Genomic DNA, 27303 nt, shown 5'->3' on the forward strand with positions numbered 1-27303 from the left:
TTGAGACTACAATTTTATACTCATTAATCGTTCTGGATAAAAATCAAGTGAGTAAATAAAACACACACATCACCTCTTTATGTCTTCATATGCCTGCATAAATACACACACACACACACACACACACACACACACACACACACACACAGACAACGCCATCACTCCTGCTTTGTGTAGATGAGGTGCAATCTCCTTTTCTACACACAGGATATTTCTTCATGCAAGGTCACTGAGTGTGCATATGCTGATTGGCAAGAAATATTGCCCCATATCTAGAGAAGTTACCATGTCTCAGTTGAATTATTGAGGATCTGTCTGGTTGGTGAACAAGCAGGTCTTAAGCTGGAGGTGACAGAAGTGAGAAATTTCTAAACTTTATCTTCCTATGGACCTTCTTTACTCTATGTACTTGTGATGTCCTACACAGGTACAGTATATATACTTTCACATATATTTTCATTATATTCCAGATGATGAACATAAAATTGTGCTGCTATGAATAACTTAATTCTAAGACAGTACCCCAGGTCTTACACTATGAACTCCTTGAGGGCAAAGTCTATGGAACTGTCAGCCCAGGTACCTGGCATGATGATGAGCATTTGCTGAACATTCAACAAATATTTGTTGAATAACTGAGTGATGACAGAAGAGGTGAAGGTGGAGGAAGAGAGCCAGAATCCAGCATCTGGATCAGAATAGGAAAGCCCTTAGTATGATTTTGTGAATGGGTCAACAACAGAATGATCATAATGACAGCTTTATATTTGTCTACAAATTATCTAGAGGAAATCAGTTTACTTCACTAGAATAGCAATGATAGTCTAGGAAGTCTTTGATTAAATTAACATTGTGCAGGGGAATACCTCTTATTTCATTTGTCCTTCTCACCTAGTACATCATCTTATTTTACTCCCCTTCTACTCATAAAAGTCCAATTTATGGTTCCAGAGATTTCCTGATTTCTTCACTGGTCACTTAAATGTTGTTAACATTTTACCAACTAAGTGGTCAAACAAATTAATACCTGAATTCTTAAAGTTCACAAACTGAGTCCCTGCCCTACAGAAGAATAGTGTCATAGGGACATTAGTAGAAGGAAGGGGAAAATGAAGTGGGGGAAATCTGAGGGAGAGATGAACCATGAGAGGCTATGGACTCCAGGAAACAAATTGAGGGTTTTAGAGAGGAGAAGGATGGGGGGATGGGTTAGCCCAGTGATGGGTATTAAGGAGGGCACATATTGCATGGAGCACTGGGTGTTGCATGCAAACAATGAATCATGGAACACAGCATCAAAAACTAATGGTGACTAACATAACATAAAAATAAATAAATAAACATGGATTGTGAAATAATGATAAAAAAGAATAGTGTCATAGGGAAGACAGAGATTAAGCAGATTGCAGCAAAAAATTACACAATTACCAGTGTGCAAAGTACTTGGAGAGGTACGGGACACTGTGAGAATACTTAATGGAGAATGTGCAGAATTACCTGGACAGCTGACTCAGCACTTGTTTGAGGCATCAGCAAAGGCTCAAGAAAGAGTGAAAGAGAGGGAGATAGAAAAAGAGGGGGAGCCTGAGCACAGGTAGGGCAGCATTTGTGAGAGAGAGAACGAAGGAGATAATTTGAATGAGAAGAAAATCTAGAAAGAAGTTCTGAACATGCATACATTTTGTTGTATGTCATTTCCAAAAAAAAAAAAAAAGTAAACATTTCACACTTTTATTTTGTGTTTGAATTCATATTTAGCTGTGCTGGGGGAGCCAACAAAATCTTCCAAGTGCTTAGGGTTTATATAAATGTTGCCAGCTCTACAAGGGAGCCTAACCTCTGAAGGGTAACTTTTACATTAAGATTTAAATGATGAAGAATTAGGTGAGTAAGAAGAAGGTAGAAGATATCAGAAGGGATTTTCAGATGGTACATGCAGCATGTGAAATGACCCAAGATGGCTGAGAGAACAGTCTTGACCCCATTCATCTGTTTCCTCTCCTCTTTAGGGAGTCATGTCTTAAGGCAGACTCAATTAGATGCTGTCATATATGCACAAGGGAAGGCCTTCTTGCCATTGGAGCCACTTTGGGACATTAACCACAAATGGGCAATCACAATAACATAGAGGATTCAGTTTGGTCCAGCTTTATTTATATGACAGAACAATTTCAAATACATACTATGTGCCAGGCCTTAGGTTAAGCACTGGAGATACCCAAGGATTTCTGCCCCTCTAGGTTATTGTGGATCTACTGCTGGATCTCAGCTCTCTCCAGCCCAGATCTTCCTCTTACTTGATTCCCTGAGAAATGTGGCTTCTCCTAGTTACACTTCGTTTCTGTCCCAGCATCCATCTCCTATAATCCCAAACCAACCCAGCTCCTGTCTTCGGTCCATCCCAGTGCCCTTCTGCTCAGCCAGTCTGAGCACTAAGGAAACAACAGGCTTTTTGCCTTTATGAGAATTTCGTACACTCTTCCTTCCAATAGTCATAAGCTATTACCAAAATCAGATGTTCAAGCTAGTGCTTTCGGCAAGTAGCCACCTTCATCCTGTCTCCCATACAGAAGTCTGTTTGAACTAGCATTTTTCAGTGCTCAACTTCCAAACCATTCTCCTAGTTGCAATCTTAATGAACATTGTTCTTGATTTCACTTTGACTCAGCATGTCTTCTTCTCGCTCACTTTTTTCCCCGGTTCATACACTGCCTTACCTAGCTTCAGTTTTTGCTCACTGAATGTTTACTCATTGCTTCCAGTCAATCTGCTACTCATACAAATTAACATTTATAGTCACTGGAAGATGGTGAAAATACATACGGAATTGCTATGGAGCTAAAGGAAATCACATAATCTTCAGATTAAATTACTTGGAATTCATTGTCTCATCTTAAAACTTATCTTCATGGGAAAAACAAACAAACAAGGGTGCCTGGGTGGCACAGTCAGTTGAGGGACTGATTCCTGGTTCTGGCTCAGGTTGTGATCTCAGAGTCCTGAGATGAAGCCCACCCCATGTTGGGCTCTGTACTCAGCACAGAATCCATTTAGGACTCTCTCTCTCTCTCAGCTTCTCCCCACCCCCCCAAAATAAATAAAATAAAAACAAAAAACCCCCCAAAACTAATCTTTATGACTTATAATAACAAATAGTTATGTCATATTTTCCTTTATCCCTTTTTTTAAAGATTTTATTTATTTATTTGGCAGACAGAGATCACAGGTAGGCAGAGAGGCAGGCAGAGAGAGAGGAAGGGAAGCAGGCTCCCTGCTGAGCAGAGAGCCAATGTGGGGCTTGATCCCAGGACCCTGGGATCATGACCTGAGCCGAAGGCAGAGGCTTTAACCCACTGAGCCACCCAGACGCCCCATCCTTTATCCCTTTTATTCAGAAAAGATTGAAGATGTCTCATGAAATACATACAGTACAATAAGATGTTAAGGGAGTGGAGTAACTAACCAAAGGGAAGCTAAGAGTAGACAAGTAAGAACTCAGGGCAAAAGTAATTCCCAAAATGTACAGTGTAGAGTCTGGGCACTTGCCATAAGGAAGCCTCCAAATTTTTAAAGTACGAACACATGATGGAAGGAAGCACATTCTATTACATAATCCAAATGTGCAGATTATAAAACAAACTAGTTGCTCAAGAGAAAAACAGTCATTTGCGGTAATGAATTTCTGCAGGCTCTTGTCAAGACAACACAATGAGCAACATTCTCACCTGCACTTACACGGTAAAAACAGTTGTCGGATTCCTCAGGCTGCACCTCTGTGGTCCCTAGACTCCAGCTGTTCATATGGCCCTAAACTGCAGGTCAGTGAACGTAATCACAGAGGAGCCAGACTTTCCAGAAACAGATTTCGATCATTTTTCTTTTAAAGACAAAACTTAGATCACCCAAAGAGTGAATAAGGTTTTCAGGAAATCCTCCATTAACACTACCTCTGTCCATTAAGCATTTCTGATCATATCTGCAAAGCACACAGATGCTCTGGCAATTTAGGGCATATTCATTCCCATTAGTACTCAGCAGAACTGGGATAGGATTAACATTGTTTTATAAAAGTTTAAGGACTAAACCAAGATTTTCCTCAGAAAACAACTGTGGATCTATTCTAATACAGATAAAAGGGCAAATGTCAAGATTCTGCCATTGAAACCACCTGTGATGGTTTAGCCTACAAAATCTATGAAGCGGCTATTACCAGAAACCTACCTCTGCAGTCAATTTTCCCCATTTTTTTTTTTATCGTGGTAAGAGCAACACAGAGTCTATCACCTTAGCCATTTTAAGTGTACAGTTTAGTGATATTAAATATATTCATAATGTTGTACAACCATCACCAACATCCATCTTCATAACCCTTTTCATCTTCAAAGAAAATTTTTTTTACTCTTTTCACTAAAACTCTGTACCCATTACACAAGACATTCCGTCTCCCCTCTCTCCCCAGCCCCTGGAAATCAACATTCTACCTTCTCTGAGTCTGACCTAATGTAGTCATTTTAATCAGGAAGAAAAGCATTCATAAAATATCTAACATCAAGCCGTGAAATTTGCGTGTGATATCCAGAAGTTAAAATGCTACAAAAACCAATGCCTCTAGATGGCCAAATAATTTGATTATGTGGCACAAGTAATCAAAAGTTGGTTAGGTTTGGAGACTGTTAATTAACAACAGCAGCTTTGGTGTTGCTGCTGCTGATCTGAGGCCATCACTCTTTTTGTCAATAATTCAATCACAGGCGCTTGTCTGAGTGTCTCCCATATTATGACAAGTAAAACTAAGTCCAAAAGGTACACAAGTTCATTTTCTACATTTTTTTTTAAAGATTTTATTTATTCATTTGATAGAGAGATCACAAGCAGACAGAGAGGCAGGCAGAGAGAGAGGAGGAAGCAGGCTCCCCGCTGAGCAGAGAGCCCGATGCGGGGCTCGATCCCAGGACTCCGAGATCATGACCTGAGCCGAAGGCAGCGGCTTAACCCACTGAGCCACCCAGGCGCCCCTACATTTTTTTTTTTTAACAAGAGAAGTGACAGAACACTGCATCTAGTTAACACAAAAGTAGTATTGAGTTATGAAACGGCAACTTAAAAATAAGGAAGAAAGAGGGTGCCTGGCTGGTTCAGTTGGTTAAGCGGCTGACTCTTGATTTCGACTCAGGTCATGATCTCAGGGCCCTGGGATGCAGCCCCATCCTCAGAAGGGAGTCTGCTTGAGATTCTCTCTTTCTCTCTCTCTCTGACCTCTCCACCCCTCCCCCAATTCTCTCCCTCTCTCTCTTTCTCAAAATAAATAAATAAATCTTTAAAAAAAAAATAAGGAAGGAGGAAGGTGCAGAACACATTTGTTTTGCATGCTTGAGCTTTTCAAGAAAGGTCATTTTTATGGATCCTAACTCTCACCATGGTTTTGAGATCTGGTTCTATATAAGCATAAATAGCCAAAAATTAAAACTCTATTTATACAACTTAGTCTACAACAGATACTGGTTTTGAGAAATTTTCAAGAGAAGTTGCAAATATGTAATGTGATATTGTTCCTGATGAATTTCGTCATAAGGTGATAAATATATAATCCTGGTCAGTACTGGAAAAGTTTGCCTGAAGTCTGTTTTCCTTCAGCCTGAAGTCTGGTCTAGAAATTCTGGAATGATAACTAATCAGATAATTATCAGAAGTGATAATCACTTTTCAAGTGGAATAATGTATAATCTACTAGATTTGTGATTTTGAGAAAAATGGAAAGTGCCCTTTTCAAAAATGAGAGCAGATTCTAGGGCCCCTCTGATGGCTCCCACTGCTGAAGAAATAATTAAGGCATTAAGACAAAAGACAGGCAAGGCTTAGTGTCCTCCAGTCAGACTGACCCTTGAAGAGTTCTGAGAGGCACACAACAGAGAGTATCCTGAGTCCAAGCAACAATGGCCACTGGTCTTAACTGCAGAGCCTGGGATCTACTGAAATTATTCTTTATGCTCCACTTTATATTACTTTGATATACCTGAAGTAGGTATTTTTTTCCTTAACTACTCATTTATTGATATTAATTATTTAACAGACATACATTGAGTACCTTTAAGACACCGTAAGTACCAAAATGAATGAGCCAGGAATTTTGACCTTAACAAGCTCATAGCCTGTGCTTTCCATTCATAGTTCAAGATGTTCTAATCAAGAAAAATATCCCCCTTTGTTTTGTCCCTGTTATACCTGTTACACCAAACCAGGAGATATATATCTTTTCCCCCTGGGATTAAACATACTTCACAAGTATAAGTAGCACAGAATTATATTAACAAGTTGACTTAAGAAAAGGAAACCTGTTTACCATTAATTCAGTGACTGTTTAATGCTGGCAAGCGTACTCTCTTGAAAGGTCTGTCACTTCACTTGGAATGATTGAAGTTTCAGGTTTCCTTGTCTGTCACCAGAGCACAACTCCCTACAACATGCTTTATTTACTTCTGGCTCTTTGCCAGTCCAACACTTTTGAACTCAGTGTTTCACTCTAGCAATAATTTCATATCTCACCTTTCTTCTCTCTCCTGCCTATCACATATAGTATCTATGGAATAGCATTCTGATTTCATCCCATCATTTCCTTGTTCAGAAAGTTCCGGGAATTGCCTACGTCCTGTAAGCTCTTGTGACTAATTGGAAACTCTTTCCATGCTATACCTATCCTTACTCACCCAACTCCACCTCTTAGTTTCTACCTATTACTCTTATTAGTCGTACCTCAAACACCTTGAGTTTTCTCCACTCTCTAAGTACTTGCTCCTGCAGTTATTTAACTGATTACTCTCTATAACTTCTCTCTCCAACTAGGTTGCAAACTCCATCCAGTGAGAAAGGGTCACCTTAAATTTCCATTTGTGTCTTCTCTGTTTTAGGCAGTTGTTATGCATACATTTCGTGCTCAATACTTAAGAAACAACTGTGAAATGAATAAATTACCACTGACTCGAAACACATTTTCATTCTTTTATAGCTGGTGCCTACCTTAAGTCTTGTTATTCCCATGTCAATGCTTTTTTAAACCTTTCCAGCTACAACCAATAGGAAGAAATTCTTTTTATATTATGACCTGGTATGCCTGTGTGTCTGTACAAAAGTTTCACAAAACAATACATATTACACTGTGCAATATATTCTGATGTTTTCTGTTCTATTTTTAAAATACCGATTATGACACACTAAATTGATTTCATTACTACTAATGGGTTATAATCTCTGCTTTAAAAATACTCTGTGCTCCTTGGATTAATATGAGGTAACATAATATTGCCCTTGACAAGTGCTTTGAGAACAAAACAGCGCTTTGAGTGTTCTGTTCCTGACAATCTGACCGACAATTACGATCTTTTCAGTTATCTTGAGATCACTTCTCCCCACATCCCACGATAGCATTTAGAATCAAGTCCTCATCCCACTTCTATCTTTTGAAATTTAGGGCACAGTTAAATAATAATGCACAAAAGTATCCTCTTGATTTCTACATCTTAGGTTGTCTTGATAAAAGTCAGTGGCAAATGTGGCAAATAAATAAAAATTTCCAGACCTAATTTTAATCAGACCACTTGCAGATGAAGAAAAGTAGTTTCGCTAAGTAGGTATAGGTATGATCATATTTTTTGTTTCTTTACGTAGCTTAAGTTCATGAGCTTTGTTGCTAGATCATCCAGGATCTGAATCCCAGCTTTGCAAAGTTACTTAAGCTGAGCAAGTTTATTTGACCTGAGCCTCCACTTCTGTACCCATACATTGGAAATAATCATTTCAGTTTCAAAGGGTAGAGGAGGGGTTAAATTAGACCATGCAAGTAAAGAGCTTAATACAGGGCCTGGGACACACAAGTGCTCCAAGAATGGTAGTAATGCTTTATTACTATAACAATAAGTAAATATATCTCAAACTTCCTCTTAGGGTCAGAAAGCAAGTTTCAATCATAAGAACAGAAGTGAGACTACTTTTTTCTTTAAATATCTAGCTAATTTCTGTACTCGGGTTATTTATAATATAAAATTCCACTGCTAGTTTTATAGATCATAAATATCCCTAAGGAAAGGATCTATTTGTGGCACTAGATAATCATTATAGAATACGGAATGTTTATTCAAACTAAAAGATTATGTATAAATGCAATAACTTGCTTGGTCATTTACTCTCATTTCTGTCTTCTCTTAATTTAAAAAAATTTGTTTCAACCACAACAAACACCTGTATGTTGGTGAAGAGTTCTTTAATTCGGCAAAAATACTGCACACGAAACATAACACTCAAGATGTAGGTGGGGCTGCTTTTGAACAATAAGGAGATGTACAGCTTCGTGTCAGCCTTCCAAGTCAAAGCCTTGTTCTAGTTGTTTTTTTTACATTCCTCCTTACCTTTATTTAAGCACACCGTTATCTTACCTAGGTCTTGCTACTTCTAGAGTGGTTTTGATTGCAGGAGTTAACATACCTTCCCATACAAAATATTGCCCATCCCCCTTCCTTCCGCCAACCTGTTCAATTTAGCACAGCAAAACAGAGTATCTCGTCCATTCTTCGGGAAATGGTGGTCCAGACTGGATCAGGCACAGGGCAGCTGCAACCGTTCTCGAAATTACTTTGAGGCAGCAATCAAGATTCCCCTAGCTCCAGTTCAGTCATTTGCTTAAGAAGAGGGCTGGGTTATGCATTGAAAAAAAGACTTTGACAATCTAATTGAACCCCCCTGGACCCCTGGGGATTAACTTTCAGTCACTACACTCGAGAATGTGCGTATGCGTGTTGAGGGACCGGGAGACCAAAGAAGGCAGACAGCGACAGCCCTGCAACAGGAGGTAGAAACAGAGGAGTCGGCAAGAGGCTGCAGACTCCGTAGACAGACACGATTTAATCCCATCCCTGAATTGGGAAGAAAGGGGGACAGAAGGAAGAAGCCGCCTTCGAGAAGCCGCACCTGGCCAGACCGGCTGCCGGCCCCGCCCACCCGGCTGACCCCAAGCTCCAGACGGCTGCTGGGCGCGCCGTGCCCCTCGGTCCCCACAGTCCCTTTCGTCACGTCCGGGGGCGGGCCGGGGCGCCGGGGGAGGGCCCGGGTGGGGCTGGGGGGCCGGGCTGGGCGGGGGTGGGGTTGTGGTGGTGCTTCGGGTGACAACGGTCGATAATGAAGGTGGCTGCGGCGCGGCGGCAGGCTCAGCTGCGCCGGGCGGGGGCGGCGCCGGGGCCGCGCCTCTAGGACCTCGGAGCCGGCGAGGCGAGATGGGGACCCGGCGCGGGGAGTGAGGTGGCTGCGGCGGCGAGCGGAACTTCAGCCAGAGGGGCAATCCCGCTTCCCCCTCTGGCTCGTCAGCTTCCACCTGCAGCCCCTCGGCCCCCGCGTCCCGCGGGACCGGGACGGCGACGGCGGGGGCATGTGGCGCTGGGTCCGGCAGCAGCTGGTAAGTGCCTTCTCTCCTCCCGGCCGTCCGCCGCCGCGCGGCCTCTCGGGCCCGGGCGGCGGGGAAGGGCGGGCTGCTCGGAGCCACGAGGCCGGGGCGCGGGCGCCGGGCTAGGCCGCGGCGGAGGCGAGCGCGGGGCCGGAGCTGGAAAGCCCCGCACAGCTCCCGCACCAGTCTCGTCCCCGACCCCGGGACGCGGAAGCCGGCGGGAGGCGGCTGCTTCCTGCCCTCACTTCTAAGGTTTCCTCGGTTCTCGCCGCTCCCGGGTGCGACGGCCGCAGGCGGGGGTCCCGAGCGGGCTCGGCGTCCCCCCTGAGGAAACGGCGAGGGAACGGAAAGAGAGTAGGTGTAGGGGAGAGACGAGAGGCTTTTATTTCCTGCTCCTACAATTTGGGACACGTTTGAGGGAACGGGAAGGGGAGGACTTCTCTTCAGCTCCCTCTTGTCACTGTTTTCAGTTAGGTGTCACGATTCAGTGTTGCGTTAGTTATCAAGGAGGGGGGTACCTTCCCTACTGTAGCCCCTCGCCTCGACAGAAATTTTACTCAAGCCGTAGGTGAGGGAAAGAGAAAATATTCCAACACTCCGTCTGTTTTCGGAAAAGAGGTGTACGAAAGTTATGAAGGACTGTTTTCCTCCTCTTACCTTGTCCTCACCCTACCTCACCCCAAGTCAAACTTTTGAATTGTGAACCTTACTTTTTCCCGTTCTCTCAAGGCAGTTTGAACGACACAGGTTTGGAACGAGTGGTTAACTTCTCAGTTTTACTGGAACATCTGGAGAAAAAAAGAAATTTTAGAAAAGGGTGATTTAAGGCATATGAAAAGCGCCACCTTTCTCAGAATTAATTCAGAGAGAAAAATCTTTCCTGCCTCCTGGCAACTACAGCCCAGAAAATACAGCAGTAAGGCGACAGTGACAATGAGGACAGAAATTGTTCCTGGCTGAAGAAGCCTTAACCTTATCTCTGTGATGAGGTCTTTTGCTGGTTGCTGCTTAATTTCTAAATCGCATTAATTAATGCTTCTACAGTTCAGTGTTCTCATTTACTGATTCAAAAGGCAATGCAGCAAAAACGACTTTTGTGGCACTATAAAGATTTTGTGGGTTTGAAGCATTTATACCTCTTTTTCCCTGCTCTAGAACAACATTTTAATGTTAATTCTGTTTCAGAGCCAGCCTTCTGTTAATTCATTTTGGAAAGGGCATCACTCAGAAAAAAATCTTATAAATAAAACTGGAACTGCCTGCCGCTCAAACAGATGTTGGCTTCCTATTTTTAGCTAATTGTAAATTCAGGTATTCCATATATATATATGCCTTATTAGGAAACTAAGCTAATGATGTCATTATAATACTATACTGTAATACCTTGGCCTTGTTGCAATAACCCATAGCACAACTTGACTCTGAAAGTTATTTATTACAGGTCTGAGCTCCTGCTTTTGATTTACCAGTCTCCATGTATAAAAGATTTATCTAATGCTGTTTTTGTGTGGTAGGAAGATCATTCTAAAGTGGCTTTCTTAAAGCTTTTCCTAGTAGATTAAGATACTGCTTCTAAGTGTTAGGTATTTCTGTTAACCTGAATAAAATCTCCGGGTTGTGTAACCACTCTCATCTTCAAGACAGGCAATCTGGTAATGTTTTTTTAAATGGCTTCAAATGAACACAACTAAAAGGAAGGGCAGGAAGTGGTATGGTTCTTTTACAAGACACCTGCCTTACTGAGTGATTAACAAGTTGAACAACTTGCTGTGCATAAAAAATGCTATCTCTGACATTTAGTTGCTCACCTCACTGGTTTTACTTTTAAGTTATCAGATCTTCTAAGAATATAATCAGATCTGTGCCAATGTTAGGACTTTGTATCTCTGATTAAGTTTGTACACTCACTTAAATTATACATTATGGATAGTGGATACATGGAGTAATGAAAGTATATTTGCTATCTCTGGCATAAAAAGCTATTTTAGTTACTACACCAGGAATTATTCAACTCAAAGTGTAGTTTAGAGTATACTTCCATTTGCTCAATGGATTTTGTCACCATGTCTTTTAACCAAAGGTTCATTCTAAAAATTCAGGTAAGTGGGACAAATCTGGGGAAATTAAATTGCAGAGACAGGGTTTTTTTTTTTAATTATAAACACTTTATTCATTATGTGAATCCTGATTTTCAGCAACTTAGATTGTCTTGCTAAAAAAAAGTAATTCCCACACCGTAGTAATTTATAACTTAAGAAAACTTTGACTCCTTATCTCCACAAAGTATTTTCATTTTTTTTTTTAAGATTTTATTTATTTATTTGACAGAGAGACACAGAGGAAACACCAACAGGGAGAGTGGGAGAGAGAGAAGCAGGCTCCTTGCTCAGCAAGGAGCCCGATGCTAAGCTCCGACTGGGGCTCCAAGTGGGATTCTATCCCAGAACCCTGGGATCATGACCCAAGCTGAAGGCAGCCGCTTAACCGCCAAGAGCCACCCAGGTGCCCCAAGTATTTTCATTTCTTTACACAATGAGAAAACTCAAAGAAGGTTGCTGTTTTCCAACTTGGGGAAGTAGAGTGAAAAGAAAAGATTGGTATATCTTTTTTCTTTTTCTTTTGTTCTTTCTTTGTTTTTTCGGCTCAAAGTGCTAAGGTTAGTTTATACTAAGAAAATTCTAAGCAGAATTTCTTACCATGTTTTTCTGGTACAATTAGTATTCATAGTGTACTCATTTCTGACAGCATAATATGTGTATTAATCCCTTAGAGATGACAGCACCTTGATTATAATAGTATTAATGCTATTAGCTACTCACTGTATTCTAATGTTTGGATTTGTATGGTAGCCATTAACTAACCACATTAGCTATTTAAATTAAAATTCAATTAAATTAAAAATTCATGTGCTTATTAGCTACTATATTGGACAGTTCAGAGTAGAACATTTTCATTATCACAGAAAATTCTGTTGGACAGCACTTCTTTAGACTTTTTTTTTTTTTTTTTTTAAATAGGCTCCATGCTAGGCATGGGCTTGACCTCACAACCCTGAGATCAAGAGTAGGATGCTTAACCAGCTAAGCTACCTAGGTGCCCCACTTCTTTAGACTTTTAAATGAAAGCCTTTGCTAATGTATACTTTAGTTGACGTGTGATATTTCTTTACAGGACAAAGTAATGCTGTGCTTTTAAAGAAATTACTGTGCGCAGACATTATAATGCTGAATACTGGAGATACAAATGTAGGCCTTATTCATCTCTGTATGTTCAGTGTCTCACTATACTTGACATAGAGTAGACACTGGGTACATGTTTGCTGAATAAATGAGTAGGTAAGGAAAGAAAGAAAGAATGAATCCATAGTGTTGCTTCCGTGTTTAGAGATAACATGACAACATTCGAGATTGACCCCTCCAGAAAAAACTAGAAAAGTACTGTAATTTACAAAAATACAACTTAATCTTGTCATACCAGGATACTGTTTCTTAAATTGTTCTGTAAAGTAGTGCCTTCAGATTTGTATGGGCAATAGTGAAAAGGCTGGTGAGATTGTCTTGTGATTCACTGAGAAAAATGGCAAGCTCTTAAACTAAACTCTCAACTTTCTGTTCTCTCACACTTACTAAACTTGTTGATATCTGTATTTAACTCTTCCCTTTCCACCTGTCATAAAAAAACAAAAACAAAAAGCAGGTGACTATCCTCTTTTCCAAACTAACCAGTCCACTTGTGCTCTTAATTTTGTTCTTTCATCCTACTCTCCACACTCCCTTGCATTATCTATAGTATGTTTACCCTAGTCTTGTCCTTCATTATGTGAATGTTCAACTCTCCCTCTACTACTTTATTTGGTCCTGGACTCTTAACTGTCAAATTCTTTTCAGTTTTCTAGAAAATAGATCTGTCCTATATAATTGTGCTGTCCAGTACACTGGAAATGTGGCTATTTGAATCAAGATATTCTTAAGTATAAAATACAGGATTTCAAAAACAGTATGAAAATAATGTAAAATATCTCCATTTTTCTGTTGGTTACATGTTAATATTTAGGCTATATTGGGTGAAGTAAAATATTTCAATTTTTCCTGTTTTGTTTTTATTTATTTTTCTAATATGGTTACTAGAAATTTTTAAATTGTATATGTGGCTTGCATTTGTGACACATGTTATATTTCTGTTAGTGCTTCTGGGTAATACTAAAAGCGTCTTCTGTGTTTCTGTATAGCACACAATATAAGTCTAGGTATCTCACTCACTAGACTGTAAATATCTTAGGTCAGGGACATATCTTGTTCATCTTTATATCCCCTGTACTCAAGACAGCAGCTGGCCCATTCATTGTATATACCCACCCACCAAATATTGGTTGCATTGATGAATGACTATCATATTTATTTCAGTGTCAGTTTAGGAGTACCTGTATTCTTTTTCTTTCTCTCAAGAGTAGGAAAAGGAGGCACAGACCTGTGGTGGTAGTATTTGGTGGAGCTAAGTAAGTTTTAACCTCAGGAATTAATGTTTAAGAAACCAGATATTTGAATATTTGCTTCTTTTATCTTTACCTTTAGACACATATTCTTAGATACCCACTTTTTTCATTTAATAGGGAGGTCAAGCATTAGAGGAATCCCAAGTATCCCAGTAGGACTGAAGTAGGGACCTTGCTTAGTTCCTCCAAAAGAACCTTATGGCTGCTATTATTGTCATTAAATATCCCTTCAATCCCTGCAGTCTGTTTTCAACAGAGCAGCCACAGTGATCTTATTAAAAACACAAGTTGGATCATGTAATTCCTGCGCTTAAAACCTTCTAAGGATTTGCTTTCTTGCTCAGAGTAAAAAACAAAGTCTTTGCTTGATCTGTATCTCCATATGCGCACTCTCCCTACTTTGACCCGCCAAACCACTTCTCATCTCCTATCACTCTTCTCTCACTTTGCTTTACCCACAATTACCCACAATTGCCTTGCAATTCATCAGAAGTGTCAGGTGTATTTCAATCTCAGGATCTTTCCCTTGTCTGTTACCTCTGCCTGGAATGCCACCCTCCCAACTCCCCCATCCCCTTATCTCCTGGTTCCTTTACTCCCTTCAAGTCTTTATTCAATTGTTACTTGTTCATTGAGGCCTTTTCTGGACATTCAGTATAAAACTGTAACCCTCCCCAGTACTTCCCTATCCCCCTTACCTGCTTTTTATTTCTCTAAGTACTTAGCACTATTTAACATACTCTACAATTTACTTGTCTCCTTTATCTCATGAAGGCAAGGATTTTTGTCTAGTTTTAGTTCTCCGTATGACAAGAACTGTTCCTCGTTTATTTTTTTTTTTATTTATTTACTCATTCACTCGAACATTTTCTGAACACCTAATTTGTGATAGCATGTTGCTAGGTTCTCAAACTACAAAATAAGGCAACCCTTTCCTACTCAGTCTTCTGAGAGTCTCTGCTTCCCAAATGGGTATTTGGATTGTTGTCATTTTTTCCTACTACAAAAAATGTTGCAGTGTCCATTATTTATGTTTATGGGTTTTTTTAAATTATTACTGAAACACTTAGAAGTGGAATTGCGGTAACAGGGTGTGTACATTATAACTATTACATGTATTGCCAAATTATTTTCCAGAATGTGAGAGTTCCCCTTTACCTACCTCTTGGTCAACACTTTGTACTGTCAGACTTGAAATTTACCAGTCTGGATGAGTGTGAATTATATTTTGTTTTGTTTTTATTTGCATTTTCCTGATTGTTAATGAAATTCAAGTGTCCTGTATTTCATTCATATGACTAGATTGCTCATTTTTCTATTGAATAGTTTGTCTTTTCCCTATTAGTTCTTTCTGTAGTCTGTATTCTAATTCTTTGTTGTGGTTGTAAAAATTTTCTTCCAGTTCCTTCCTTCTATGTATTTAACTTTGTTGATAGTGTCTTTTTTTGATAGAGAAATTTCAAATTTATTTGTAGGTAAATTTATTAAGAGTAGTGATTTTGGTTTTTTTTTTTTTATTAGTTGTTTAGATATTCCTTTCCTGTGATCATAGAACTATTTTTCTAGTGTTTTCTTCAAAGTGTCTTAAAATTTAATTTTTCAACATTTAGGTCTCTAGTATATCTAGAATTGAATTTTATTTATGGAATAGAGAATATACTTTACTTTCTCCCATCTGGAAAGTTATTTGTCTCAGTACTTTTTCTTGAATGAGCTACCTTTTCCCCACTAATGGGTGTTGTTTGTTTTTTCTGTTACATATCCGCATTCTCTTTCATATATCATGTTCGCTTCCTAAATCCCCTATTTAGTTTCATTTACCTATTGATCTGGTGCACCAATAATGTACTATCTTTTTTTTTCTTCAAAGATTTTATTTATTTATTTAACAGAGAGAGATCCCAAGTAGGCAGAGAGAGAGAGAGAGAGAGAGAAGCAGACTCCCCTCTGAGCAGAGAGCCTGATGTGGGGCTTGATCCCAGGACCCTGAGATCATGACCTGAGCTGAAGGCAGAGGTTTAACCCACTGAGCCACCCAGGCACCCCTAATGCACTATCTTTTAATTAAGTTTAAAATTTTAATTCCAGCATAGTTAACATACAGTGTTATATTAATTTCAAGTGTACAATATAGCAATTCAGCAATTCTGTACATTATTCAGTGCTTATCATGATAAGTGTACTCTTAATCCCCTTCACCTATTTTACCCATCTCCCACCCATCATCAGTTTGTTCTCTATAGTTAAGAGTCTGTTTCTTAGTTAGGCTCGTTCTCCTTTTTTTCCCTTTACTCAGTTGTTCTGTTTTTAAAATGAGATCATATAGTATTTGTCTTCTTATCACTGGCTTATTTCGCTTAGCATTATACTTGCTAATATTATACTTGCATTATATTTGTTGCACATGGCAAGATTTCATTCTTTTTATGGCTGAGTGATATTCTGTTGTATATAGGTACATTTTCTTTGACCATTTATTTATTGATGGACACTTGAGCTGCTTCCATAATTTGGCTTTTGTAAATAATGCTGTTATAAACATAAGGGTGCATGTATCCTTGAATTAGAGTTTTTGCATTTGGGGGGTAAATACCCAGTAGTACAATTACTGGATTGTAAGATAGTTCCATTTTTAGCTTTTTGAGGAATCTTCATACTGTTTTCCATAGTGGGTTCCCCAGTTTGCACTCCTACCAACAGTGCACAAGGTTCCTATTTCTCCACATCTTCTGCCAACACCTGTTGTTTCTTGTGTTTTTGATTTTAGCTATTCTTGATAGGTATGAGGTGATACCACATTGAAGTTTTGATTTGCAGCTCCCTGATGACAAGTGATGTTGAGCATCTTTTCATGTGTCTGTTGACCATTTGTATTCTTTGGAGAAACTATTCATGTTTTCTGCCCATTTTTTAATTTGATCATTTGTTTTATGGGTGTTGAGTTGAATAAGGTCTTTATATACTTTGGATACTAAACCTTTAACAGATATGTCATTTGCAAATATGTTCTCCCATTCAGCAGGTTGTCTTTTAGTTTTATCAGTTGTTTCCTTTGGAATACAGAAGCTTTTCATTTTGTTGGAGTTCCAATAGTTTATTTTTGTTTTTATTTTCCTTGCTTTTGGAGACATACCTAGGAAAAAGCTATTACTTCCAATGTTGGAGAAATCACTGCCTTTTCTCTCTTCTAGGATGTTTATAGTTTCAGGTGTCACATATAAGTCCTTAATTCTTTTTTTTTTTTTTTTTAGATTCTATTTATTTGACAGAGAGAGATAACAAGTAGGCAGAGAGGCAGGCAGAGCGAGAGAGAGAGAGAGAGAGAGAGAGAGAAGCAGGCTCCCCGCCAAGTAGAGAGCCCAGTGCGGGACTCCATCCCAGGACCCCTGAGATCATCACCTGAGCCGAAGGCAGGGGCTCAACCCACTGAGCCACCCAGGCACCCCTTAATTCATTTTTTATTTTATCTTTATGGGTGGTATAAGCCAGTGGTCGAGTTTCCTTCTTTTGCACATAGCCATCCGGTTCTCCCAACACCATTTGTTGAAGATGCTGTCTTTTCTCCATTGCATTTTCTTTCCTCCTTTGTCAAAGATTAATTGACCATATTAACAGGTCTGTTTCTGGGCTTTGTATTCCATTGATCAATGGGCCATTTTTGTGCCAGGTCAATACTGTTTTGATAACTGCAGCTTTGTAGTATAACTTGAAATCTGGAATTGTGATGCCTCTAGCTTTGTTTTTCTTTTTCAAGATTGTTTTGGAGGTTTAGTCTTCTGTGGTTCCATATAAATTTTAGGATTATTTGTTCTAGTTCTGTGAAAAATGTTGTTGGTATTTTGATGGGAGTACATTAAATCTGTAGGTTGTTTTGGGTACTATGGACATTTTAACCATATTTGTGCTTCCAGTACATGAGCATGGGCTATTTTCCCACTTGTTTGTGTTGTCTTCAATACCTTTCATCAGTGTTGTATAGTTTTCAAAGTAGGCCTTCACCTCTTTGATGAAATTTACTCCTCAGTATTTTATTAACGTTGGTGCAGTTGTAAATGGGATTACTTTCTTAATTTCTCTTTCTGTTGCTTCATTTTTAGTGTTTAAAAATACCATGAATTTCTGTAAGTTGATTTTATATCCTATGACCTTACTGAATTTATTTACCAGCTCTAGTACTTTTTTGGTGCAGTCTTTAGGGTTTTCTGTGTATAATATAATGTCTTCTCCAAATAGTGAAAAGTCTTACTTTCTTTACCAATTAGGATGCCTTTTATTCTTTCCTCTTGTCTGATTGCTGTGGCTAGGACTTCCAGTACTATGGTAAATCCAGTACTGTATTAAATAACAGTGGTAAGAGTGGACATCCTGTCTTGTTCCTGATTCTAGGAGAAATATTCTGTTTTTCCCCATTAGTATAATGTGAGCTGTGGGGTTTTATATTGGACTTCATTATGTTGAGGTATGTTCCCTCTAATCCTACTTTGTTGCAGGATGAATGGATGTCATACTTTGTCAAATGCTTTTTCTGCATCTGTTGAAATGATCATATGGTTTTTATCCCTTCTTTTATTGATGTGATGTATCACATTGATTGACTTGTGAATATTGACCCACCTTGCATCCCAGGGATAAGCCCCACTGATTCTGATGAATCATTTGTTTAATGTATCATTGGATTTGGTTTGCTAATAGTTTGTTGAGGATTTTTGCATCTATGTTGATCAGAGATTATTGACCTATAGTTCTCTTTTTCTGTAGTGTCTTTATCTGGTTTTGGTATCAGGGTAGTGCTGGCTTCCTAGAATTAATTAAGTTTTCCTTCCTCTTCTATTTTTTGGACTAGTTTAAGAAGAATAGGTATTATCTCTTCCTTAAATGTCTGGTAGAATTTACCTGTGAGGCCATTTGGTCCTGGACTTTTGTTTATTGGGAGTTTTTGATGATTAATTCAATTTCACTGTTTGTAATCAGTCTGTTCAAATTTTTTCTCTTCCTAATTCAGTTTTGGGAGGTTATATGTTTCTAGGGATTTATCCATTTATTCTGGGTTGTCCAATTTGTTGGTATATAATTTTTTATAATATTCTGTTACAATCTTCTGTATTTCTGTAATGTCGGTTGTTATTTCTCCACTTTCCTTTCTGATTTTATTTGTGTGTTCTCTTTTTTTTTAAAATGAGTCTGGCTAAAGGTTTATCGGGTTTTTTTTATCATTTCAAAGAACTAGTTCCTGGTTTTATTGATCTGTTCTATTACTTTTTTTGGTTTCTATTTCATTTATTTTTATTCTAATCTTTATTATTTCCTTCCTTCTACTACTAATTTGGGGTTTTGTTTGTTTTTCTTTTTTTAGATCCATCAGGTGTAAGGTTGGGTTGTTTGTTTGGGATTTTTTTCCCTTTCTTTAGATAGGCCTGTATTGCGATGAACTTCCCTCTTAGAAAGCTTTTGCTTCATCCCAAAGATTTTGGACCATTGTGTTGTCATTTTCATTTGTCTGCATGTATCTTTTTTTATTTTCTCTTTGATTCCTTGGTTGACCCATTCATTGTTTAGTAGCATGTTATTTAACCTCCATGTATTTGTGTGCTTTCTTGGTTTTTTCTTGTGGTTGATTTCTAGTTTCATAGCATTATGGTCAGAAAAGATGCATGGTATTACTTTGATCTTTTTAAATTTGTTGAGATTTGTTTTGTGGCCTAATATGTGATCTGTTCTGGAGAATGTTCCATGAGCACTTGAAAAGAATGTGTATTCTGCTGTTTTAGCACGGAATGTTCTGAGTATATCTGTTAGATCCATCTGGCCCAATATGTCATTCAAAGCCAACAAGTTTCCTTGTTGATTTTCTGTTTGGATCATCTATCCATTGATGTTAAGTGGAGTGCTATGCACTGTCTTAATTATAGTATTTTTTAAAGTCTTGATAGCTGGCTGAGTAGAACCCCCAGTTCTTTTTTCTTTCAGAATTGCATTGAACTTTACTATTCCATATGCTATTTATAATCAATTTGTCAAATTCTGTGGAGAATCTTTCTAGGATTTTGATTGGCTTTGTATTGAATTTATTAAGTTCCTTTGCATATTTTTTCTTTGATGCGGTAGAAGCTATGGATTGTATGTCATCATTTTCTCCCTATACCTTTATATTGAGTATCTCTATTCACGTACAGATAATACAGGGATTTAAGTTTTAACTCTGGTATTTCTTCTCTCACCTTCCACATTACTATTGTGTAACAGTTTAGTTCGACTTTTTCCTTTTATCTGTTTTATTAAGACTTAACTCACTACCATACAGTTTACCCATTTAAAGTATTCAATTTTTTTAATATATTTATAGAATTGTGCAGCCATCACCACAGTCCAATGCTAGAACATTTTTATACCCTCTGAAACTCCCTTCCAATTGACTCCCACTTTCCATTCCCCTAAATCCCTAGCCCCCAGCACTAAGCAGTCACTAATTTACTTTCCACCTCTCTCAATTTGCCTACTGTGGACATTTCATAGAAATAGTATCATATAGTATTTGGTATTTTGTGACTTTTCTCTAGCATAATATTTCACCTAGCATAGTGTTTTAGAGGGTCATCTATGTCATAGCATGTATTAGTAATTCATCCCTTTTTATTGTCAAATAATCCATTGTATGGATATACCACATTTTGTTCATCATGGACATTTAGTTTTTTCCACTTTTTGACTCTTAGAAATAACACTGCTTTGACCACTGTTGTACAAGTCTCTGTGTCCATGTATATTTTCATTTCTCTTGTGTGTGTATACCTAAAGAGTGGATTTACTGGGTCATATGGTAACTCTGTTTTTAACTTTATGAAGAAATGCCAAACTGTTTTCCAAAGTTGATGCACCATTTTACATTCCCACCAGCAATGTATAAGGATTCTAATGTCTTCATATCCTTGTCAACACTTGGTTTTGTCTGTCTTTTTAATTATAGCTTTCATGGTGGGAATGAACCTCATTGTGGTTTTGATTTACATTTTGCTAATTACTAATGATTTCAAACATCTTCTCATGTCCTTATAAGCCTTTCTGGAGAAATGACTATTCAGATCTTTTTATCCATTAAAATTTTTTTTTTAATTGAGTTGTGAAAGTTTTTTTTTTATATTCTGGATACAAGACCTTTAGTAGCTATATGGCTTGCAAATATTTTTTCCTATAATGTGTATTCTAGTTCTTCTTCTCAAAACAGTTTCTAAATTTTTGTCAGTTACTCATTTTTATTTTCTATGAAGAATTAGTAATTTGTTTTACTCACCATTGTTTCTTGCATACCACCTTCTCTCTCTGGGTTCACTTTTTTAAATAAAATGCATCCTTTAGTAAGTTTTAAGCAAGGATTTGAAAGAATGATCTGTTTTAGTTTTTATGTCTTTATTTTATAATTATTGTTGAACACTAATTTAAGTAGATACAGAATTCTAGATTAACATTTACTTTCACTTAACATATTGAAGATACTACTTACTCCATTGCTTTCTGAACATTTATAATTGCTGGTACAAAATATGTTTTTAATCTAACTGCCATTACTGTTGGTAATCCGTGTCCAGTTGATTTTAAGTTTCTCTTTGTCCTTGATATTTTGCAATTTTATTTTGCTGTATCTATCATATTTTTTCATGTTTTTCCTTCTCAGCACTTGCATTTGCTTTCAGTCTGAAGGCTCTCATTGCTATGGTTCAGGAAATTTTCATCCATTTTTTTTCTTTAAATATTGCCTCTCAGCCTTTAGTTTTCTCAGTCTAGAACTCTTGCTTGATACCAGTCTGTCTTCTATGGCTCTTCTTTTTCATATTTTTCATCTGTTTTCTCTCTGTGCTGCTTTCACTGTGAATTCCTTAGTTCTAGCTTCCAGTTCTCTAATTCTCTCACCTGTGTTCAGCCTAGAGTTCATCCTGTCCTCCAAATTTTTAATGTAGGTAACTTTTTTATTTCCAAAATTTATTGGATCTCTCAATTCTGCTTGTTTTTGATGCGTATCTGCTTGATTTTCTCAGAATATTTTCTTTTTTTTTTTTTAAGTAGATATTATTATCTCTTTGGAGGTTTTTTACAGATTTAAAAGTACACAGTTTTTTTTCAGCTTCCTTTCAGTTGAACCTGACTGTAGGACCCAGGTACAAAGGGGTGCTATTAATCCTTATCATGCCATAGGAACTGAACTTCAGACTGTTTCTCTCTAGACACAGATTCCCAAGGCTCAGCCCCTGATTATAAAAAAATGGTTATCTTATTTTGAGGCTAGCTAAGTCTTCTTGATTAAAGAAAAAAATATATTTTATCCATGTTTGCTTTTGTAAAGAAAAGGGAAGAGATCAAAGCTTGGACTTTGGAATTCCAGCGGCAAGACTTGATTGAACCCAGGAGTTTTTCCAGGGAGTTTAGCTGTATGGAAGAGAATAAGCAACAGCAGCAGTTTTCCCTATATCTCTCATTCCCAGTCCTGCCATCTTAAATCTGCTCAAGAGTGAGGCAAGGCTAGAAAATGAGTTGGGGAAATTTCTAGATGGCATTGGTACTGTGGAGTGGCAGGTTTGTAGAGGAAAAGGAGAGAAGTGATCAAGAGTTCTTTTACTCAGCAATGTCTATTCTTAAGTTAATGTTAATATTTTAGATACCAGAAAAATTAAGACTTGCCTGTACTTTAATGTGTATCTCCTCTTGAAAATGTTATCTACCATAAACTGCAATACACTTAAATTGGTTTTGAACACCATGGCAAATTTTTTGAAAGTTTTTCAAGTTTTTAATTTCCTTTTTGTCTTGAACCGTGGGAACTCAAAAATTTATTTCGAAGTTTGACAAGTTTGTGGCGTTGAAATAGAAATCGGAAATGCTGAAAAATATACTCCATTTTTATTAATAACTTTTATTACATCTATAATGAAATTACATCATACATTTAATTTTATTCAGAAGGATGTATTTGATAATTTTCTATAGGGGAAAAAGTGAGTTGTCTAATGATTTATTACTATTTCAGTCAGAATTTTACTAATTTTACTTGATATTTTGTTTGTCTTTTTTTTGTGCTCATTAAGAGGCCTTATTTTTTTCTAAATGAATCTTTATCCAGAACAGAACCCCTGACTTCTATTTTGGTATCTCCATCATACCAAGCATAATACCTAGTATATAGTCAATGCTCATAATATTTATAAATTGAATTTTTAAAAATTAAATTCAGGATAATTTAATAAATGACATACTAAGTAGCTTGATATTTCAGAATGTTCAGATATTTTTACTGAAATTTGGTACAGTCTTTCATTTAGTATCAAGCACATTTTTCCTGATAAATACTTGTGTTACATATTGGTATTCTAAGATTTTGCTTTGAAGAGTCATTTGTGATGAGTACAGTTGGTAGATAAAGCTTAAGTCGTAGTCGGTTCCGGCCTTAATTATCTGTTACCTAGGAAATTGTTTCTTCATTCTTGGCATCTCCCGAACTACAAAGGGAATATAGATATTCTTGTTTATCTCAGCTCTCCACTGTATTCTTTAATATACAAATCTGAAAAATGCTAACAAAGATGTGAAGATGGACTTGATTCTTTACATTGAAAAATAGGTAAATGGTTCTCTAATGTGTGTTTTCCTATTGAAATCTATATGTAAAGGCACTGGCCTCTAGGTATTCCGGAGATCCTCTCTCTGACTTTGTGGCTCCAACTCTTTATGCACATTTAAAGGAAATTAGTGCAGTGCCTATGTGCCAGTGTTGATCAGCCCTTTTTCCAGCACATATTTGCAGAATTTGAAAAAAAAAAGAAAGAAAGAAAGAAACTTAGGAATTTATTAGGAGACAGTGAAAGTCAAATTCTTAAGTAATCTGAGATGCTTTTAACAATCTTTATAATGTTTTCTAGACCGTTAGTTCCCTAATGATGATGTTTCCTATAGATTGAGATAAATTTGTCAGTGATCTTTGCAAAATGAGAAAAACTAGGTTATTGTAATGCACCTATGGCCTTGTGTGTGTGTTGTGTGCATGTGTATTTGCTTAAATTTGTAGATGTACTTGTTTTTGTGAACAGTATTTTTTTAACTTCTAAAAAACAAACTTTTTTATCTTAGAATAGTTTCAGATTTACAGAAAAGTTGCAAAAATAATACAGAATTCCTGTAGATATCCTTCACCTATTTTTTTTTCTCTCTCTCTCTTTTAAATAAGATTTTCTTTATTTATTTTAGAGAGAGAGCACCCACGAGAGCCTATGCACTGGGGCAGGGGCAGAGGAAGAGGGAGAGAAGCACACTCCCTGCTGAGTGCCAAGCCGGACAGATGCAGGGCTCTCAGCGCTTGATCTCAGGCTCCCGAGATCATGACCTGAGCTGAAATCAAGAGCAGGATGCTGAACTGACTGAGCCACCCAGATGCCCCACACCCAGTTTCTCTTATTATTAACATCTTATATTACTAGGCTATACTTGTTACACTAATAAACCAATATTTATACATTATTATTAGTTAAACTCCATACATTATTCAGATGTTATTTTTTTCACTAATATTCTTCTATCTGGGGTAACATACCATGTTTAGTAATTCCTTGATCTTCAATAATTTTTTTTTCATAGCTTTATTTTTCTCTCTTTATCATATCCTTCATTTCATATCTGAATATATTATTTATTTACACTAAAAAAAAATCTTTCATTTGATACAGCTGTGGTTAATCACAGTCCCCAGTTCCCCACTAACCCCACTTCCTCACCATCCCCATTTCCCTACTCTCCTCTTCAACCCCATTCAGTCAATCCATTGTAGCCCTTTTAACTTTATTTAGCCTGTCGACAAAAGCCACCAATGATTTCCTAATGATTAAATTAGATACTCTTTTCCAGTTCTCCTTTCTCTTTACAGCATATGAAATAATTCCTTCTTGCAGCTTCTTCCTGTGTTCCTGCCATACCTCTTCTCTGTTTTCCTTCCTGTCTGGTAATCTTTCTCCTTTGCTTATTCCTTCTCTCCTAAATGATAGCCTTGAGAATTCCATCTCTTGCTTTTATTCTCTTCTTCCTCTGTACACTCATAATAGGCAGTCTCATACATGTTTTTTGTTTTAACTATCATCATTATGCTTGCTGGGTTCCAATCTCAAGTCCAACCCTCTTTCCTAACATCTAAACAAAAATATCCAGTTGCTTTTTGGATATCTATGTAGGGAGTCCCACATTGAAATCAGAAAATAATTCTAGTCTGACCTTAAATTCATTAGTAGAAATAGGAACTTAGGCCATATCTAAGGTAAATAAGGATTAAATCACTAAGGTTTTATCAGCTCCAAGTGGGCAGGGACTAAGTCATCTATTTTTATCACCCGTGGTCCTTAGCTTACTACAGAGCACATAGAAAAGTACTCAATAAGTACTCTTTGAATGCTAAAGCAAATTCTTTTCATTACATGTAGAAGTCAAGAACTGCAGATCAGCAGTACAATTTTAATTGTCATTATACAAGGTAGATGAACCACTTGCTCCCTGGAAGAACTGAAAGTAAACTAAAATACTCTTTTGTGGGGTTTTTTGAATAAATTTTTAAAATTATGTCAGTCAACTCAGTGTTGCTAAATAATTTCTCTGCTTAAAGTTTAATTTTCAAATTTTTGTAACAATAGTTTTAAGATTTGCTGGGTCCTGTTTGTTTAACCTTGTATGGACGTGTTTTATTTTCTTCTACATGTTTCTCAGGTTCCCAGCAGATAAAATTAATAAGATAATTATTGTTTTTCTGCCCTGCTGTTTTCTACTCTTTGTTTTAATTCTTGTTTAATATAGCTAAGTAGAATTCACTTGGCATCTCTATTCTTTAACTTCAACATATTTTTATGTTGTTATTGTTTATAATTTTTTACCAAATACATCACCCTGTTTAAATCTATTTGGAAATATTTGTTGTGGTTTCCTGGTATGAATACTGCCTATACTGTACAGCTCATTGTAAAAGCAGCAGCTTCTAATTTAAGGGATCCTATTATAGACCTAAAACTGAATACTTACATAATGTATATTTTGGTCTCCCAAGTACCTAATTGCTTTTCCAACCCTATCAGACCCTCACAAGTATTTTATAAATGCTTCATCCCTTCTTATCCTGTGATAAAATTTTTAAATATGTAACCTGACTACTTAATAACTTCTTTAAAAAATCAACGTCAAAACTGGTTGTTATATGAAGGAAAAATTTGAAAGTACTTATATTAAATAATATCTATTTCAGAGGCGCCTGGGTGACTCAGTGGGTTAAGCCTCTGCCTTCGCCTTGTGTCATGGTCTCAGGGTCATGGGATGGAGTTCCGTGTCGGGCTCTCTGCTCGGCAGGGAGCCTCCTTCCGCCTCTCTCTTTGCCTGCCTCTGTGCCTACTTGTGATCTTTCTCTCTGTCAAATAAGTAAATAAAATCTTTAAAAACAATAATACCTATTTCATTATGTAAATGTGCAGTCATGATGTCAGTAGACATAATATTCAAATGGTGTAATCATTGTGAATCCGTGGCTACTAATGCAGACTGCTGCAAGTGTAGTGCACAGGCGTACCTTGGAGGTGTTGTGGGTTCAGTTCCAGAGCACCACACACAATGGAGTATCACAATACAGCAAGTCAAATGAATTGTTTGGTTTCCTAGTGCATATAAAATTTATGTTTATACTATACGGTATTAAGTGTGCAGCAGTATATGTCTAAATAAGCTATGTACATACCTCTGTTTAAAAATACTTTATTGCTAAAAATGCTAACCATAATCTCAGCTTTCAGCAAGTCATAATCTTTTTGCTGGTGAAGGGTCTTGCCTGGATGTTGATGGCTGCTGACTGATGAGGGCGATGGTTGCTAGAAGTTGGAGTGGCTATGCCAATTCTTTTCTAAATAACTAAATAGGATTCACCCAAGTCTCTGTTCTTTGACTTCAATATGCTTTTTCATGTTGTTCTTTAGAATTTTGTGGTTGTGTCTTTGTGCTTGATATTTTTAAATATTAGACTTTGGATATACTGTGTAAAAGATCTGCTTTTTGATTGACAACATATCTCCAGCCTGTCTCAGTTATAACTCATTGCTTCTGATATTCTAAGGAGGACATATAAACCATCGTCATTGCACTGCTGTGTATGATTGTGAAGGGAGAAGGAGAAGGCTCGGAAGTATTTGAGAAACCTGAGTAAAAATTTCTTTTTAGGGGTATCTGGGTGGCTTAATTGGTTAAGTATCAGACTCTTGATCTTGGCTCAGGTCGTGATCTCAGGGTTTGAGGTGGAGCCTCATGTCAGGCTCCATGTTAGCATGGAGCCTGCTTAAGAATCTCTCTCTCTCTGTGCCCCTCCCCTTGCTCGCATGTGTGTGCG

General features: G+C 37.6%; 1 protein-coding gene across 3 annotated transcripts in view; it reads left to right on the forward strand.

Moving 5' to 3' along the window:
- Positions 1–9166: 9166 nt before the first annotated feature.
- The window catches only part of ATP11B (ATPase phospholipid transporting 11B (putative)), a 114609-nt gene continuing 96472 nt past the window's right edge, over positions 9167–27303 (forward strand). For 2 of the 3 annotated variants that reach the window (XM_032875437.1, XM_032875438.1), the window contains exon 1: positions 9167–9439. In XM_032875437.1, coding sequence (XP_032731328.1) covers positions 9413–9439 — 27 coding nt within the window. In that variant the 5' untranslated portion in view covers positions 9167–9412. The remainder of the gene's footprint in view (positions 9440–27303) is intronic. The other variant, XM_032875436.1, reaches the window with a different exon arrangement.

This window comes from Lontra canadensis, unplaced genomic scaffold (genome assembly GCF_010015895.1).
Source record: "Lontra canadensis isolate GAN:19392208 unplaced genomic scaffold, GSC_riverotter_1.0 scaffold56, whole genome shotgun sequence".
Lineage (NCBI taxonomy): Eukaryota > Metazoa > Chordata > Mammalia > Carnivora > Mustelidae > Lontra > Lontra canadensis.